The following is a 16,164-nucleotide window of genomic DNA, read 5'->3' on the forward strand; positions in this document are numbered from 1 at the left end:
AACAGTTACTTACTACAGTATTCTGGCCTGGAGAATTCCATGGACAGAGGAGTTTGGCAGGCTACAGTCTGCGGGGTCCCAAAGAGACACAACTGAGTGACTTTCACTTTCACACAGCTGTAGGTGTTACAGCCAAATTTCTAAGTTACTTCAGCACGATTAAATTTGCCATTTTACTTTGAATATGATGCTATATGTGTCTATTATATTACTGTCATTCTCAGAGTATGCATTATAAGAACTTCTGCACTACTTGTCCAGTCAGGAAGTTATATAGCTACCTCATTTCTAAATGTGCTGTGGAACCTTCTGCCAAGAGAAAAAATAGGCAATATAAAACAAAACTGAAATTTAGAAAACAGAACAAAGTAACTGTACCAAAAGTATGTCATTATATTGACTGTGCTTCAGTAGAAAATGAAAGATAAATCTTATAACATCCATGGCTAAATATGAGGTGAAGCACCAGAACTACTTAAGAATCAAGTGTTATTCATTTGGAGCATTGTGGAGAGGGTGCTAAAAGGTAATAAAGAGAACTGAATATAGTCATTGGCCTACTCATCATTTACCACTGTACATGCACTAACTCTGAAACAGCCCACAAAAGTTGTTGCTGTTCATGAAAAGGTTCAAGTTTCACCAGCTTTTCCATCATATTCCTTTCTATTAGAGCCTCAAACCTCATGATTACTTTACTCTTCACCCTCTTTATGCCTTACTTTGCACATTTGCATAGACTCTTGTAGCTGTATATAACATCTTGATTTAGCATCTGTCGTTGTCTAATTTTTGTAATTAGGGATGTTACTGAACCAACATTCAGTTCAGTTCAGTCGCTCAGTTATGTCCGACTCTTTGCAACCCCATGAATCACAGCACGCCAGGCCTCCCTGTCCATCACCAACTCCCGGAGTTCACTCAAACTCATGTCCATCAAGTCGGTGATGCCATCCAGCCATCTCATTCTCGGTCGTCCCTGTCTCCTCCCACCCCCAATCTCTCCTAGCATCAGACTCTTTTCCAGTGAGTCAACTCGTCACATGAGGGAACCAACATTAGCAATACAAATTATTCAAATAATTCAATGTTATGAAAATGCTTGCTACATTGAAGAATCCTACTGACATCATAGGTTTAGGAATTTTTTTTTTTCATATGTGTGGAGAGTGTGTCATTATGTGACTGCAGAGACGTGATTGTGCTTTTGTAGTGTCCCCAGGGCCCTAGTGTTTGCTGGTGAGTGGAGATGGGGAGATAAGATTCACTGGAAAATCTACAAAGCTCTTACGCTTTCTGGACACCCAGCAAAAAATAACAGATTGATCCTTGATACCACATTGTTGATAAATAGTTAAATACACACGTTACACATACATATACATACACATTAAACATAACACATACATATAAGAACTGTACAAAAAAGATCTTCACGACCAAGATAGTCACGATAACGTGATCACTGACCTAGAGCCAGACATCTTGGAATGTGAAGTCAAGTGGGCCTTAGAAAGCATCACTACGAACAAAGCTAGTGGAGGTGATGGAATTCCAGTTGAGCTATTTCAAGTCTTGAAAGATGATGCTGTGAAAGTGCTGCACTCAATATGCCAGCAGATTTGGAAAACTCAGCAGTGGCCACAGGACTGGAAGAGGTCAGTCTTCATTCCAATCCCAAAGAAAGGCAATGCCAAAGAATGCTCAAACTACCGCACAATTGCACTCATCTCACACGCTAGTAAAGTCATGCTCAAAATTCTCCAAGCCAGGCTTCAGCAGTATGTAAACCGTGAACTCCCAGATGTTCAAGCAGGTTTTAGAAAAGGCAGAGGCACCAGAGATCAAATTGCCAACATCCGCTGGATCATGGAGAAAGCAAGAGAGTTTCAGAAAAACATCTATTTCTGCTTTATTGACTATGCCAAAGCCTTTGACTGTGTCGATCACAATAAACTGTGGAACATTCTGAAAGAGATGGGAATCCCAGACCACCTGACCTGCCTCTTGAGAAACCTGTATGCAGGTCAGGAAGCAACTGTTAGAACTGGACATGGAACAACGGACTGGTTCCAAATAGGAAAAGGTGTACGTCAAGGTTGTATATTGTCACCTTGCTTATTTAACTTATATGCAGAGTACATCATGAGGAACGCTGGGCTGGAAGAAGCACAAGCTGGAATCAAGATTGCCGGGAGAAATATCAATAACCTCAGATATGCAGATGACACTACCCTTATGGCAGAAAGTGAAGAGGAACTCAAAAGCCTCTTGATGAAAGTGAAAGAGGAGAGTGAAAAGGTTTGCTTGAAGCTCAACATTCAGAAAACTAAGATCATGGCATCTGGTCCCATCACTTCATGGGAAATAGATGGAAAAACAGTGGAAACAGTGTCAGACTTTGTTTTTTTGGGCTCCAAAATCACTGCAGATGTTGATTGCAGCCATGAAATTAAAAGACGCTTGCTCCTTGGAAGGAAAGTTATGACCAACCTTGATAGTATATTAAAAAGCAGAGACATTACTTTGCCAACCAAGGTCCGTCTAGTCAAGGCAATGGTTTTTCCCGTGGTCATGTATGGATGTGAGAGTTGGACTGTGAAGAAGGCTGACCGCCGAAGAATCGATGCTTTTGAACTGTGGTGTTGGAGAAGACTCTTGAGAGTCCCTTATACTGCAAGGAGATCCAACCAGTCCATTCTAGAGGAGATCAATCCTGGATGTTCATTGGAGGGACTGATGCTAAAGCTGAAACTGCAATACTTTGGCCACCTCATGCGAAGAGTTGACTCACTGGAAAAGACTCTGATGCTGGGAAAGGTTGGGGGCGGGAGGAGAAGGGGACGACGGAGAATGAGATGGCTGGATGGCATCACCGACTCTGTGGACATGAGTTTGAGTGAACTCCGGGAGTTGGTGATGGACAGGGAGGCCTGGCGTGCTGTGATTCATGGGGTCGCGGAGAGTCGGACACGACTGAGCGACTGAACTGAACTGAACTGAACTGAAGAGAAGACTTCATATTTTTGAGCTATTAAATATATCTAATATGTTTATAAGCAAGCCTCACACTATTCCAACATTTGATTTCTAGAATTTTAGAACTGAATATTTACAAGGCATAGATCTTTTATTAAAAATTATGGGAAGAAAAACAACTCAGAATACTTGAAGGATTACTTTCTGAGCTGGAAAAATGGCTTATGACAATGTAGAATGGATATCCAACATCATCTATCTTTTCAAAATATTGAACATTTTGCTTTAAGATTTTGCTGTGAATGTAAATGTCTCTAAAAATAGTTTATTAATGTAAAAAATTTCATAAATACTTGTCTCCTGTGATTAAAACAGTGTGTTTAATAGCTGCTTGCTAGATTCTGCATTGTACCTCATTCAGCATATACAAACATGAATTGACTGTTTTCCCTCAAAATTGCTCCTTTCTCCTTCAATTAATAAATGACAATATTCTTTACTAAATTTCCATACAAAATAGTAAATATAAAGGTATAACATATACAAGAAATAAAAACCTAAAGATTAATTCTGAAACTGTCACTCTTAACTGCCACCTCTAGCCTATCTGAAAATTTTACTGACTTTCTTTGTAAATATTCACCAGATCTTTCCACTTATGCTCAAAATTATTATCATATTGCAGTTTGGATTTCTATAAAGTCTTTCTGAAACTATTGTGCCTATTTCTTAGCCCATTCCATCTCAGCTCATTTAAATCATATCCATTCCAAATAATTCAATAACCAAAATATATGAAGTGGTAAGCTGTATGACATTATTCCTTAAAACTTATACATTGATCTGTCATTGATATTAAATTTGAGGTGAAGAGTACTTGTACTGTGCTTAGCTGCTAAGTCATGTCTGATTCTTTGCGACCCCATGAACTGTAGCCCACCAGGCTCCTCTAATCCATGGGGATTTTCCAGGCAAGAATACTGGGATGGGTTGCCATGCCCTCCTCCAGGGGATCTTCCCTACCCAGGGATCGAACCCAGGTCTCCTCCAATCCAGGTGGGTTCTTTACCTTCTGAGCCACCAGGGATGATGAAGACTGCTTTCCAAGGCAGGGGACACCTGTGCAATCTTTGTCAGAGAACTAAGATCCCACATGCTGCAGCAGCATGGCCAAAAATAAATATGTAAATAAAAGGCTCAAGAATCTTAGTGTTTTAAAGCAACAGCTTCTTTCTTTTGCCATATATCCATCTATTATTCCACGTATTTTTAATCAGGATTCAGATTGACACATGCCATTCACATCACAAAGGGAAAGAGAACTCTGGAGTAAGTGCATCTGACAATTCAGCTCATACTCATTGCCCGGAGAACACTGGACAATTTCACTAAATTCAGGGGCTGGGAATTTTATTTTAGCTAAACATCTGGCCTATTTGATTAGCATCAGTAATGATTACTATGATAATGTAGAAAATATGGTAGCTTAAAAATCTAATGTGGAGCAGTTCAGTTCAGTTCAGTCGCTCAGTCGTGTCCGACTCTTTGTGACTCCATGAATCACAGCACGCCAGGCCTCCCTATCCATCACCAACTCCTGGAGTTCACTCAAACTCATGTCCATCGAGTCAGTGATGCCATTCAGCCATCTCATTCTCTGCCGTCCCCTTCTCCTCCTGCCCCCAATCCCTCCCAGCATCAGAGTCTTTTCCAGTGAGTCAACTAATGTGGATAAGTCCCGTTAATTCTTGTGTCTAGGTTTTCAGTTTGAATATAAAATATTAGAAATAATAAACTACAAACCATTCTGGGAGGTAAATACTGAGAGAGGCAAAAAAAAACACATTTTATTACCTTAGGCAAGGGTTTTGCAGGCTTGCAGTGCAGTCCTCCAACAAATTCAAAGTTAGGTAAATAAGGGTGAGGAAAGTCAAAATCCCAGTTAGTTCGAATCAACCACATTTCAGCTTTTCCCATAATCTCACATAATTTGGTAGATTTTCCTGAACAAAATCGAAAGATGATAGAGGAAAAATCATTTGATATGCTAGGTGGGACATGTTTTACCATCAAATTTCCTATGAAAAATCTTTAAAGAACCAATATTAGTTCTATGCAACACAAGAGAAATCAATAGGCATTTTTCCCCTCCATGAGTACAAAATACTGAGACTGTGAAGAAACAAACACAGAATTAAGTATGGAATAACTGAAGACCTTCTGCTTTATCTCTACCAACAGAATCTTTCAGCTTGAGCTACACCTGAGCCCTACTCCAAGCTCAGAATCAGCAGGTGCTCTCAGCAATGAACAAGAAACTCAGCCAGTGATCCTCAGCCTACTGTGGTACAGTCTCCTCCTCTTCTGGAGTTCCAATTCATCTCATCCTTATTGCTCCAAAAGCCTCTGATAGCTTTTAAAATAAGCAGCTTTTAAAACTGAACCATTGTTTTCTTTTCTGGTATTGGAAATGTCCTTTTACTACTAAGTACATCCTATCCAGAACGGAAATCTTATAATAAAAATCCTAAAGTGATTATCTCCTTTGCCACACAAAATTAGTTCACAAAACTTTGTCCTCTTTGGTGAAGATAGAGCACTGAATCATGATCTGGTGGCAAAATATTCGCTATTTTGACCTACTTGCTGACAAACGTGTCCCCTTTCAAAAGAAATGGAAAGCATGTGAATATTAACATAATAGCAGCTCAAATTAGTGACTCTCAATTATATCACGTTCCTTAGTTTGGAGCAAGTGTTTCATTTCTGAACTTATATAATTACTGTGGTATAAGGAACCTTTTTCAGAGTGTCAATGTTATTTTGAAAAATGTACTCCACATTACCAATAAAAAGAAACTATAGCTATCTGGACTCTCACCACATGATTTTTTTAAAAATATTTTCCTTGATATTCTAAGAGTGCTGAAGTTTTGATTAGAAAATACGAGGGATTTTTCAATTGCCAGGGAAACCTATCTGCTTGAGATCACAAGCAAATCTCAGTAATTTAGGGGTCTGATTCTGGTAACGTCCAAGGTATTTAAATTTAAGTTTCAGACCTAGTATAAGGAAATGGCAACCCACTCCAGTACTCTTGCCTGGAAAATCCCATGGACGGAGGAACCTGGTAGGCTCCAGCCCATGGGGTCGCAATGAGTTGGACACGACTGAGTGACTTCACTTTCACTTTTCACTTTCATGCATTGGAGAAGGAAATGGAAACCCACTCCAGTATTGTTGCCTGGAGAATCCCAGGGACAGGGGAGCCTGGTGGGCTGTCGTCTAAGTGGTCGCACAGAGTCGAACATGACAGAAGTGAGTTAGCGGCATAGACCTCATATTAGAGCCTTAGCTGTCAACTATGGGTATAATCTTATTTTCTTTCTGAAATGCTTTACTCCTCTGCTCTTTTAATGACAATTTTATTGACATACAATTTACACCATACAATTCTTCCTTTTAAATACACCATGTGGTCTTTTATGCTACCTTCTTTTATTTATCAAGTTTTCAAGATTGATTCCTAAGGTCATATGTATCAGTACTTCAAGATATTTTTATTTCTGAATAATACTTTAGTACAGATATACTTCATTTTTTTATCCATTCAGTAATTGTTGAATATTCGTGTTGTTTTCATATTTGGCTCTATGAATAATGTGGTTATGAGCATTAAGGTATGTGGTTTGTGTGGATAAATGCATTCATTTTTCTTTGTTATAAGCCTATGAGTAGAATTATGGGGTCATATCATTGATTCGCCTTCTTTTGTTATCCAAATAATATCTTTTTTAGTTAAAATCTGCACTCTTTTGTTATTAATCTAATGTGCTTCAAGCATCTTATTGAAAGGAAGACAATATTGTACAAAAACTATAATCTATCTGAATAAAGATTGTGAGCCAATATCTCAAATTTGGAAAACCATTTCCCAAAGTTCCAAAGCAATACCACCTTTTGTATTATGATGTTGCATTTGTTGGATACTTGGCAATTCAAAGATTATTTATATCTTTTGAAAAATGTATCTATGTTCTATATTGGTATTTGTCAGTGATTTACTGCAGATTTTTGTTTTAGATACTGTGAAGTTAAATGTTAACTTGCATATATCTATTTAGTAGAAAAAGTCATCTCCTAAATTATGATTTTATTGCCTTATTAGACATTGACTATTTTTGTATCTAACCTAATAGTATTATTTTAACATTCTTTTTCCTCCAAAACTGTTTCTAGTTCCTCAAAATATTTTGAAGCAAATGTCATCTTACCTGTTTCCTCATCAATTATTAGAACATATTTGTACATAATAAAGTTAATAATTATATAAATTATGTTATATTTTTAATTTGAAAAATATACTTGGAATTCATTATATAATAGAGATTATAAATTGATCCTGAATGGCACTCTATAGCGAATAGTGTTTTTAAATGTATAAGTAAAAGAAATGTTTTCCTTCTATTTTATGACTTTATTCTTTTTTTTTTTTTATATTATTGATATATTCCCCAAAGAATATTTCAGGTGCCAAGAGCTAGGAAAGAATCAGAGACAAGAGTTATGTCCTATCACTAACTTCACACTAAAATATGTTCCTAAACTGAATATCCAGAGAAGGCAATGGCAAGCCACTCCAGTACTCTTGCCTAGAAAATCCCATGGATGGCGGATTCTGGTAGGCTGCAGTCTGTGGGGTCGCTAAGGGTCGGACACAACTGAGCGACTTCACTTCACTTTCATGCATTGGAGAAGGAAATGGCAACCCACTCCAGTGTTCTTGCCTGGAGAATCCCAGTGATGGGGGAGCCTGGTGGGCTTCTGTCCATGGGGTCACACAGAGTAGGACACGACTGAAGTGACTTAGCAGCAGCAGCAGCAAGCTGAGTATCAAACTGCTGGAACTAGGAGTAAACAAAAATCTTAGATCCAACAGTAGGTCAGTCACCTCTTAAACCATGGTTCAGAAAATGTCACCAGGATGAACTACCAATGACCTTTTCTCAGTTTTGCCTTTTGTACCTTGTACTTTGGATATAGGTGAGTGATGGGTGCAACAGTTTCTGCCTATTTTTAGGGTCAAGTCTAGAGAAATAAACACCTGTTTCTGTCACAAAATGCCTAGAAACTGTCTCAGTGTTACATGTCCACCTGGATTAGGTCTTATGCCTTGTTGAACACACAGCATATTCCTGGACAGCATACTTCATTAGAAACACTCATATTGTTTCTGAATTGTTGAAGAAATGACTTCTTATAGTAAATGTAGAATGTGCTGAAAATAAGGAAAATAAAAAGATCTATGTAAAACAAAAGATTACAACTATAAAGGAAAATTTTTAAATTTAGTAATAAACTAATCTTTTAGTAATGACACATTATTAGAGATATTTCTGTCCAAAATAGTAAAAAAAAAAAAAAAGCAACTTTAAAATGTATATAAAACTAAAACTGACTCTTAAAAGCCAAAGCAACCTGCATCATAGCATTTCTGATTTAGGCAATATTGTAAGCTATAGTGATCACAGCCATATGGTATAGGCATAAAAACAGGCACACGAACCAGTGAAACAGAATCAAAAGCCACAGAATAAACCCATACATATATGATCAACTAATATTTCACAAGGGAGCCAAAAATATTCAATGAGAAAAGATCATCTTTTAAATAATCCTTACTGGAAAAAAAAGAAAAAGGATATCCAAATGAAAAGAATGAAACTAAACTCCAATCTTACTCCACTACAAAATTAACTGGAAATGGACTAAAGATTTCAGTGTAAGATCTGAAACCATGGAGTTCCTAGAAGAAAACATGGCAGAAACTTTTCTTGATATGAGTCTTGGCAGTGAATTTTTAAACATGATATCAAAAGCATAAGCAACAAAATTAAAAATAAACAAATGGGACTACTTCAAACTAGAAAGACTATGAACAGAAAAATAAATGATCAGCAAAATGGAAAGGCAACCTGTCAAGTTAAGGACAATATTTTCAAACCATATATCTGATACAGGATTGCCATTCAAAATGTCTGAAGAACTCATACAACTCAGTACAAAAATAAAAAACAAATAATTTAATGTAAAAATGAGCATGCGTGCATTCATGCTAAGTCACTTCAGTCGTTTCTGACTCTTTGTGATCCCATGGACTGTAGCCCACCAGGTTGCTCTGTCCATGGGATTCTCTAGGCAAGAATACTGGAGTGGGTTGCCATGCCCTTCTCCAGTAAAAATGAGCAAAGGACCTGAACAGACATTTTTCCAAAGAAGATATTCAAATGGCTAACAAGTACATAAATGGGTGCTCCCCATTGCTAATCAGGGAAATGCAAATTAAAGCCACAATGAGATATCACCTCGTGCCTGTTAATATGGCTATCATGAAAAGACAGAAGATAACAAACGCTGGTGAGGATATGGAGAGAAAGGAGCCCTGGTGCACTGTTGATAGGAACATAAACTGGTGCAAAACTCTGGAAAACAGTATGCAGGTCCATCAAAAAATAAAATGATAAAACTACTACCACCTCCCATGTTCACTGCAGTGCTGTAACATTGTTTACGGTAGCCAAAATATGGAAACATTCTAAATGTTTTTCAATGGGTGAATGGATAAAGAAAATATGATTATATATACCATGAAATAGTATTAAGGCATGAGAAAAAAAAGACAACCTGTCATTTGCCTCAATATGGATGGAACTTGAGGATATCATGGTAAGAGAAGTCAGAGAGGTAAAGACAAAAACTATGTGAAATCACTTAAATGTGGAATATTAAAAAAAAACAAAAAACACAAAACAAAAAAGAAAATGAACTCATAGAAGCTGAGAACAGATTGATGGTTGCCAAATGCCAGGATTGGAAAGTGGGTACAATAGGTAGGTGAAGGTGGTGAAAGGGTGCAAGCTTTCACTTATAAAATAAGTAAGTCCAGGGGATATGATGTACAGCATGTTGACTGTATTTAGCAATACTGTATTGTATATATGATATGAGTTAAGGGAGTAGATCTTAAAAGTTCTCATCTCAAAATTGGAAAGTTGTAACTATGTGAGGTGATGACCATTAACTAGAGGTCTTGTGGTGATCACTTCACAATATGTATAAATACAAAATTATTACATTGTATGCCTGTGACTTAAAAAAATGAATTTAAAGCAGGGCAAAAAAAAAAGCAACAAAAAATTTTCTCTGCCATTTGAGCCACTCACCACCCTCCTCTTTAGCGTATATTGCATATCTATATTCCACATTAACTAGGTCTCCTTAGAGGACACAGAAATACCAACTCATCAAACTAATGAACAAAACAATTTGCTTTTGGTGCTAGCAAGGTAACTCTTTAGGAGAAAACATTCCTTCCTTAATCCTATAAGGTGTCGCAATGACCCAGCACTCGCTTTGGCCTATGTAAGTTGCCAGCATTACTCTGATACATAAACTTTTGATGTATAACCCTTTATCTCAAAAACTCATATAACTGTGCTTTGACTTCTAATGGGAGGACTTTTCTCAGAAGTTTCTAAAAAACTGTCTCCCAGGTTATAATCTTAAGGTTGGATCAATTACAATTTTCAATTTTTTCTACAGATTGACAATATCTGGTTGATACCTAAAATTAATACAAAGCAACATGTCAATTATATCTTAAAAAATCTAACTGACTAATGCAAGCAGAACATAGCTGATAGGGGTCTCATTGATAAGATGGCTCGTTATTTGTGGTATAGCTATTAAACCATCAACCCTCATAACAGAGATCTGAGAGACCTCAGTTTTTCCAGAGTAGGCAGGCATAGAAGAATAAGTGGCCCCTGTGTAAATGAGAAAGGAGATCGGCTTACCTGCCACTGTAAGAGTTACCCTGGGCTCCGCAGAGGTCATGAGATTTGGGGCCTAGGGCCCTGGGCACCTTCAGACTTCAGTGGCAAGTCTGAGGAGGTTGGGCAGAGCTGGGTCAGAGGACTCCTGATTGGGACCAAGAGGGGATGTCCTGATCCCTGGACGGGTATTTGGGCAGTCGACCTTCCAATGTCCCTTTAAGCCACAGTTGGGACATGGACCTGGAGGGGGCCTTGGCTTTAGGCATAAGCTGGCCCAGTGGTCTTCTTTGCCACATTTGAAGCAGGGACCAATTGGCTTCCTTTCTTTGTTGGTTGATGGAGGCTTGGAGCCATGTACGGCAGTGGCTAACAGGTGGTATTTGGCCTGATCTGGTTGGGCCTTCTCTAGCTTTGCCTGTTCTTCCCGATTATTGAAAGGCTAAATTTAAAAGGTCTCATTGAGCGGTTTGAGGGCCTTCTTCTGTCTTTTTTAGTTTCTTTCGGATATCTGGGGACGACTGGGAGATAAAATGGGTGTTAAGGACATGGTGCCCTCTGCTGAAGTGGGGTTGGATTTTGTATATTTTTGTAGGGCTTCCGTTAACCTGGATAGAAACTGTGCCAGGTTTTCATCTAGTCTTTGAGTTATTTCCCACAGCTTATCAAATTTGATGACTTTATGACCTGCCTTTTGAAGGCCCACAGTGAGGCAAACAGTCATATGATTATGGTCTGCTCACCCAGGTCTCCCAATCCCAGTTGGGATCATCTCAGGGGCGACAGCCCTTACCTCTACGGGCACCTGAGAGCCTTGCCATACTCCATACCCGTTCCTTCTCTTCTGGAAGAAGAGTGGAGGAAAGTATGATGTAAATATCATGCTAGGTTATGTCGTAAGACTGGGTAAGATCCTTGCATTCTTTTCGTAATTATCCGGGTCTGAGGAGAATGAGCCAAGACACTTTTCAATCTAAGATAGATAGGTGAGGGAGAATGGGAACTGAACCTGAACAATGCCTTCTGCTCCAGCTACTTCAGGTAAAGGGAGGAGTAGAGCAGGGGAAGGAGCAGGGTCCTGTGGTGAAGTTTCCTGTTTCAAAGTTGTTCAGAGAGGGGATCTAAGGAGGTCAGGGTAAAGCCTTGGAACCCTCAGGACAGAGGGTGGGGCTGAGGTCTCAGAGCTAATCTGAGGCACAAGCAGGGGAGGGGAGTTGGGAGCCGCGATGGCCGCGGCCTGCACTTGAGAAGGAGGAAGGGAGGAGGCGACCTCAGGTGAAGGTTGTGGAACTGGATCTGGAGCGGCTACAAGGGGATTGGGAGCGATAGGGGGTGGGCTGTGATCGGAAAGGTGGAAGGAAGAAGAAAAGTCTGAACAAGGATCAGGAGACATTGTATTAGGAGGATGTGGCCCAGAGTGGGCTAAGAGTATTTGAGAAGTAGAAGGAGATTCACAGAGGGTCGAGAGCGAAGAGCAGAGAAAGCGGGAACATAAGGGATTTCTAACCACTTGCCATTGCGGCAGCAGAAATTATGGAGCTCCTGTAGAGTATTATAATCCAGGGTTCCGTTTTCTGGCCACTGGGACCTGTTATCAAGTCGGTTTTGCGGTCAGACAGTGTTAGAATAGTAAGTAAGTCTTTTTGGTCTTATCTCCCCTTGGAAGCCCAAAGCTTTTAGGTTTCGGAGAAGGCATCCCAGAGGAGTAGATTTTGAGGGCTGGGACTGAGAATTTCCCATTGCTGGCAAATAGGGAAGTTAAACAAGGGCGAGAGAAAGCGAGGAGAAAGGTCCGAGAGACCCCGTTCTCTCAGACCTGAGAGCGACCCGGTTCTCAGGACTTTCTCGGAGAGTAATAATAGTCTGATTTGAAATGGGCTTCCCCTATTTCCAAGCCAGACGGGGCACAAGGCCGAGGGGCTGAGGGCCGTGGGGATCCTCCCGCCTATCGCTAGGACTTGGAAACGAGGCGAGAGAGAGAGGATCCAAGGGATTGGGATTTCACTCACCCTTGTAAGCGATGGATGAAATGTGGGCTGGTGTGTGGATGTCAGTAGGGCAAGGTGAGAGGAGAGTCCCGTCCCAGAGCTCATCTTTTTCTCAGCAAGGTCCAAGGGAGGGGACCACCGGAGGGGGGCTTGTGAGAGGAGCCCACCCAGTTGCGGTGGATCTTCCCTCCCGGGGTTTCGGCACCAAAACGTAAGGCAAGTGCAGAGCAAAAGAGGGCAAGCCAGGCAGTCAGACAAGAAATGGGAAACTTATTAGAGTGAAAAGAGAGGGTGACTGGCTCTTAAGGAGAACCAGCATTCTCCCTTTGGGATGGAATCCTTCTTACACCCCACCAAAGAAAAATTCTCTGAAGGGATGGTCAGGTACCTGGAGGTCTGGAATCTGGTGGTCTCACAGCTTTGAGAAGACAGGCGCCAGTGAGATAACAGGATGTCATTTGGGCAATTTGGTCAGTCTCACAGATCACTGTGCTTTATTCTTTGTTTGTGAGGTCGACATAACGAGCCATCTTATCAGTGAGACCCCATGTGGGCCCTATCAACGGCTTTCTCAAATATCTTCTGCAAAATCCTCCTTAACACAATTATATAAAACTTTTTTAAAAAAAATACGCTTATCAGTTATGCAAAAGGAAAAATGAAAGCATAAAAGGACTTGCTGAAGTGGATAAAATGTTTGAGCTCAGGATCAAAGCTCAATAGTTCACTTCTAATCCAATTATGAATGGAACAGCAACAATAAGGCAACAATAAAATACGTTTCAAAGTCTTGTTAGAGAAAAACATTTCTTGTTTCTTTCTCTTTGGGAAGGCAAAGAGCAGATGAAACCCATGTATGTTTATTTATTTTCCAGTTTCTTATTTATCACGTTACAAGCCTGGGAATTAGCAAACCAAGCCTTCAGAGGATGCAAAACAGAAGGCCTGAGAAACAGCAGATTAATCAGAAAGAAAACGGAAGGTATAATGCCCTATTCTAGGGGATCTTCCTGACCCAGGAATCATCAAACCCGTCTCTTATGCTTTCTGCATTGGCAGACAGGTTCTTTACTGCTCGCACCACCTGGGAAGCCTGCATGTAAAAGAAGAAGTAAGCAAGAAAGAAGTAGCCCAAGGTTATGGAACTTAAACACTGTCAGATTTGGGTTTTGTAGATATTCTGAAAAAAAAAAAAATTAGCAGCATTGAATAGGATTTATGGATAATTATAGGGAATATTTGTTCTCTGATAAATTTTTAGTACTCAATAATCCAAAACAAAAAAGGAAAAGTTTAAGAAAGGAATAAAGAAAGATAAAGAATTGTTATTATTGTTGTTACTCAAAACAGTTAAGAAACATGAGCTTGGGTATCACTCAAAGAAAAGCTTTTTTAAGTTTTCATACAGACAGATAAACAATTACATTTTCCATATGAAATAAGAATCATTATTACATGCAAATGTCTCTTACCTAAAACCTTGCTATAATATTCATCCCAATCTGGAAATACAAAATATGAATACATCAGGCCATTCACTGTATATGATAACCAGTTCTCCAACCTCTGTATAAAAGTCATGCTGTCTGTCAGTCCTGATATGGTGCCAGGAACATATGAAGAAGGCATAGGAAGCCCACCACACGATCTCTCAATGACATTGCCATAGGAAAACCGAAAGGAGTATATAAATGGAATATTGAGAAGCTCAGCCACTAATTCCCCACAGAAGCTTAAAGGGTCAGCAATACAGATATCAAACTTAGCTGCCTGAAGCCTGCTGAGCATCTCCTTGTTTGTGACAACACTGTCACAAATGCTTCTGGTTGTTGCTAAAAACATTTTCAACATTTTTGTCAGTTGTACTTGCCTCTCCCACCATGAAACTTTCGGCAGTTCAAAAGTAAGTGTGTAGAGATTCGCAGTGAATTCTTCCATGAAACTTTCTTTACTTATTGGAATTTGAAGGATCTCCACATTAAAGGGAATCTGAGTATGATCAAGCAGAGAACTGGTTGAAGGTACGAGGACAGTTATCTCATGCCCACCAAGATGGAGTTCATCCAGAATAACCTTTAAATTAATCCAGTGACTAAAATCCATGGGCCATACAAGTATCTTTCCGGTTCTTCCAGAGTCAAAAAACCATAGATGCAGCATGAAAAGGACATAGAAGCCTTTCACAGTCTTCATAATCAACTCTTAGTGAAACTAAATCTGGGCTTGGACCAAGTGCATGAAACTCAAAATCCAAACATCTCTCCTTGACTCTCCCAATCAATTTATACTAGGCAGGACTGAACTTTGATTTATGTACTTTGTATTAAAGATTAAAACAAAATGAAATTGCCTTGAGGAAAAAAAAAGAAACAGTCGATAATGTCAATAAAATAATTAAGGGAAAAAGAGAAACACCTCAGAATGAGTTTCCACACTTCTATGAGCTTCCCTGGTGGATCATACGGTAGAGAATCTGCACTCAATGCAGAAGACCTGGATTCAATCCCAGGGTCAGGAAAAAATAGCTACAGAAAAAACAAAACAAAAAACTTCAGAATGAGATTTTCAAAACTTCTTTTCATGGATATTAAAAACAGGGGACATGAAATTAGACATCAATTCATAGTAATTTCTAAATAATGTTAAGAAAGTTCATCATCATCTGATGAATATTCAATTAAGACTAGATTTTTTAGATCTTTTTCTCTGATTTGATTTGAATGTTCATTGAACAGAATGGTCTCTCTAATATTTCTTTTACTGATGGCAGATTCTTTATCCACTGAGCCACTGATATTTGTCTATAATTTTGAACCCACTCACATTTTGATTGTCTGGGAACTAATTATCTCTTTTTATTTAAGAAGGAATTCATTTTCAAGTAAAATATTTTAAGTCACATATTTTGTCTTTCAGAACTTTGAATATACCAAACAAATCTGTCCCGGCCTGCCAAGTCTCTACTGTTGGACACTCAGATGTGTCCAACTCTTTGCCACCCCATGGACTACAGCACACCAGGCTTCACCATCCTTCACCATATCCCAGAGCTTGCTCAAACTCATGTCCAGAGAGTCGGTGATGCCATCCAACCATCTGATCCTCTGTCGTCCCCTTCTCCTCCTGCCCTCAATCTTTCCCAGATTCACAATTTTTTCAAATGAGTCAGCTCTTCGCATCAGGTGGCCAAAGTATTGGAGTTTCAGCTTCAACATCAGTCCTTCCAATGAACATATAGAATTGATTTCCTTTAGGATGAACTGGTTGGATCTCCTTGCAGTCCGAGAGACTCTCAGGAGTCTTCTATGACACCACAGTTCAAAAGCATCAATTCCAGGGCTCAGCTTTCTTTATAGTCCAACTCT

At 39.3% G+C, this 16,164-nt stretch overlaps 1 protein-coding gene across 1 annotated transcript in view; it reads right to left on the bottom strand.

Moving 5' to 3' along the window:
• The window catches only part of LOC129561600 (UDP-glucuronosyltransferase 2C1-like), a 39,496-nt gene extending 24,504 nt beyond the window's left edge, over positions 1-14,992 (bottom strand). The window contains exons 1-2 of the mRNA XM_055434334.2: positions 14,272-14,992; positions 4,834-4,982 (exon numbers count right to left, since the gene is read on the bottom strand). Coding sequence (XP_055290309.2) covers positions 4,834-4,982; positions 14,272-14,992 — 870 coding nt within the window. The remainder of the gene's footprint in view (positions 1-4,833; positions 4,983-14,271) is intronic.
• Positions 14,993-16,164: the final 1,172 nt, after the last annotated feature.

The sequence above is a fragment of the Moschus berezovskii genome, chromosome 5, assembly GCF_049115385.1.
Source record: "Moschus berezovskii isolate FMDL1 chromosome 5, NW_MosBer_1.0, whole genome shotgun sequence".
Lineage (NCBI taxonomy): Eukaryota > Metazoa > Chordata > Mammalia > Artiodactyla > Moschidae > Moschus > Moschus berezovskii.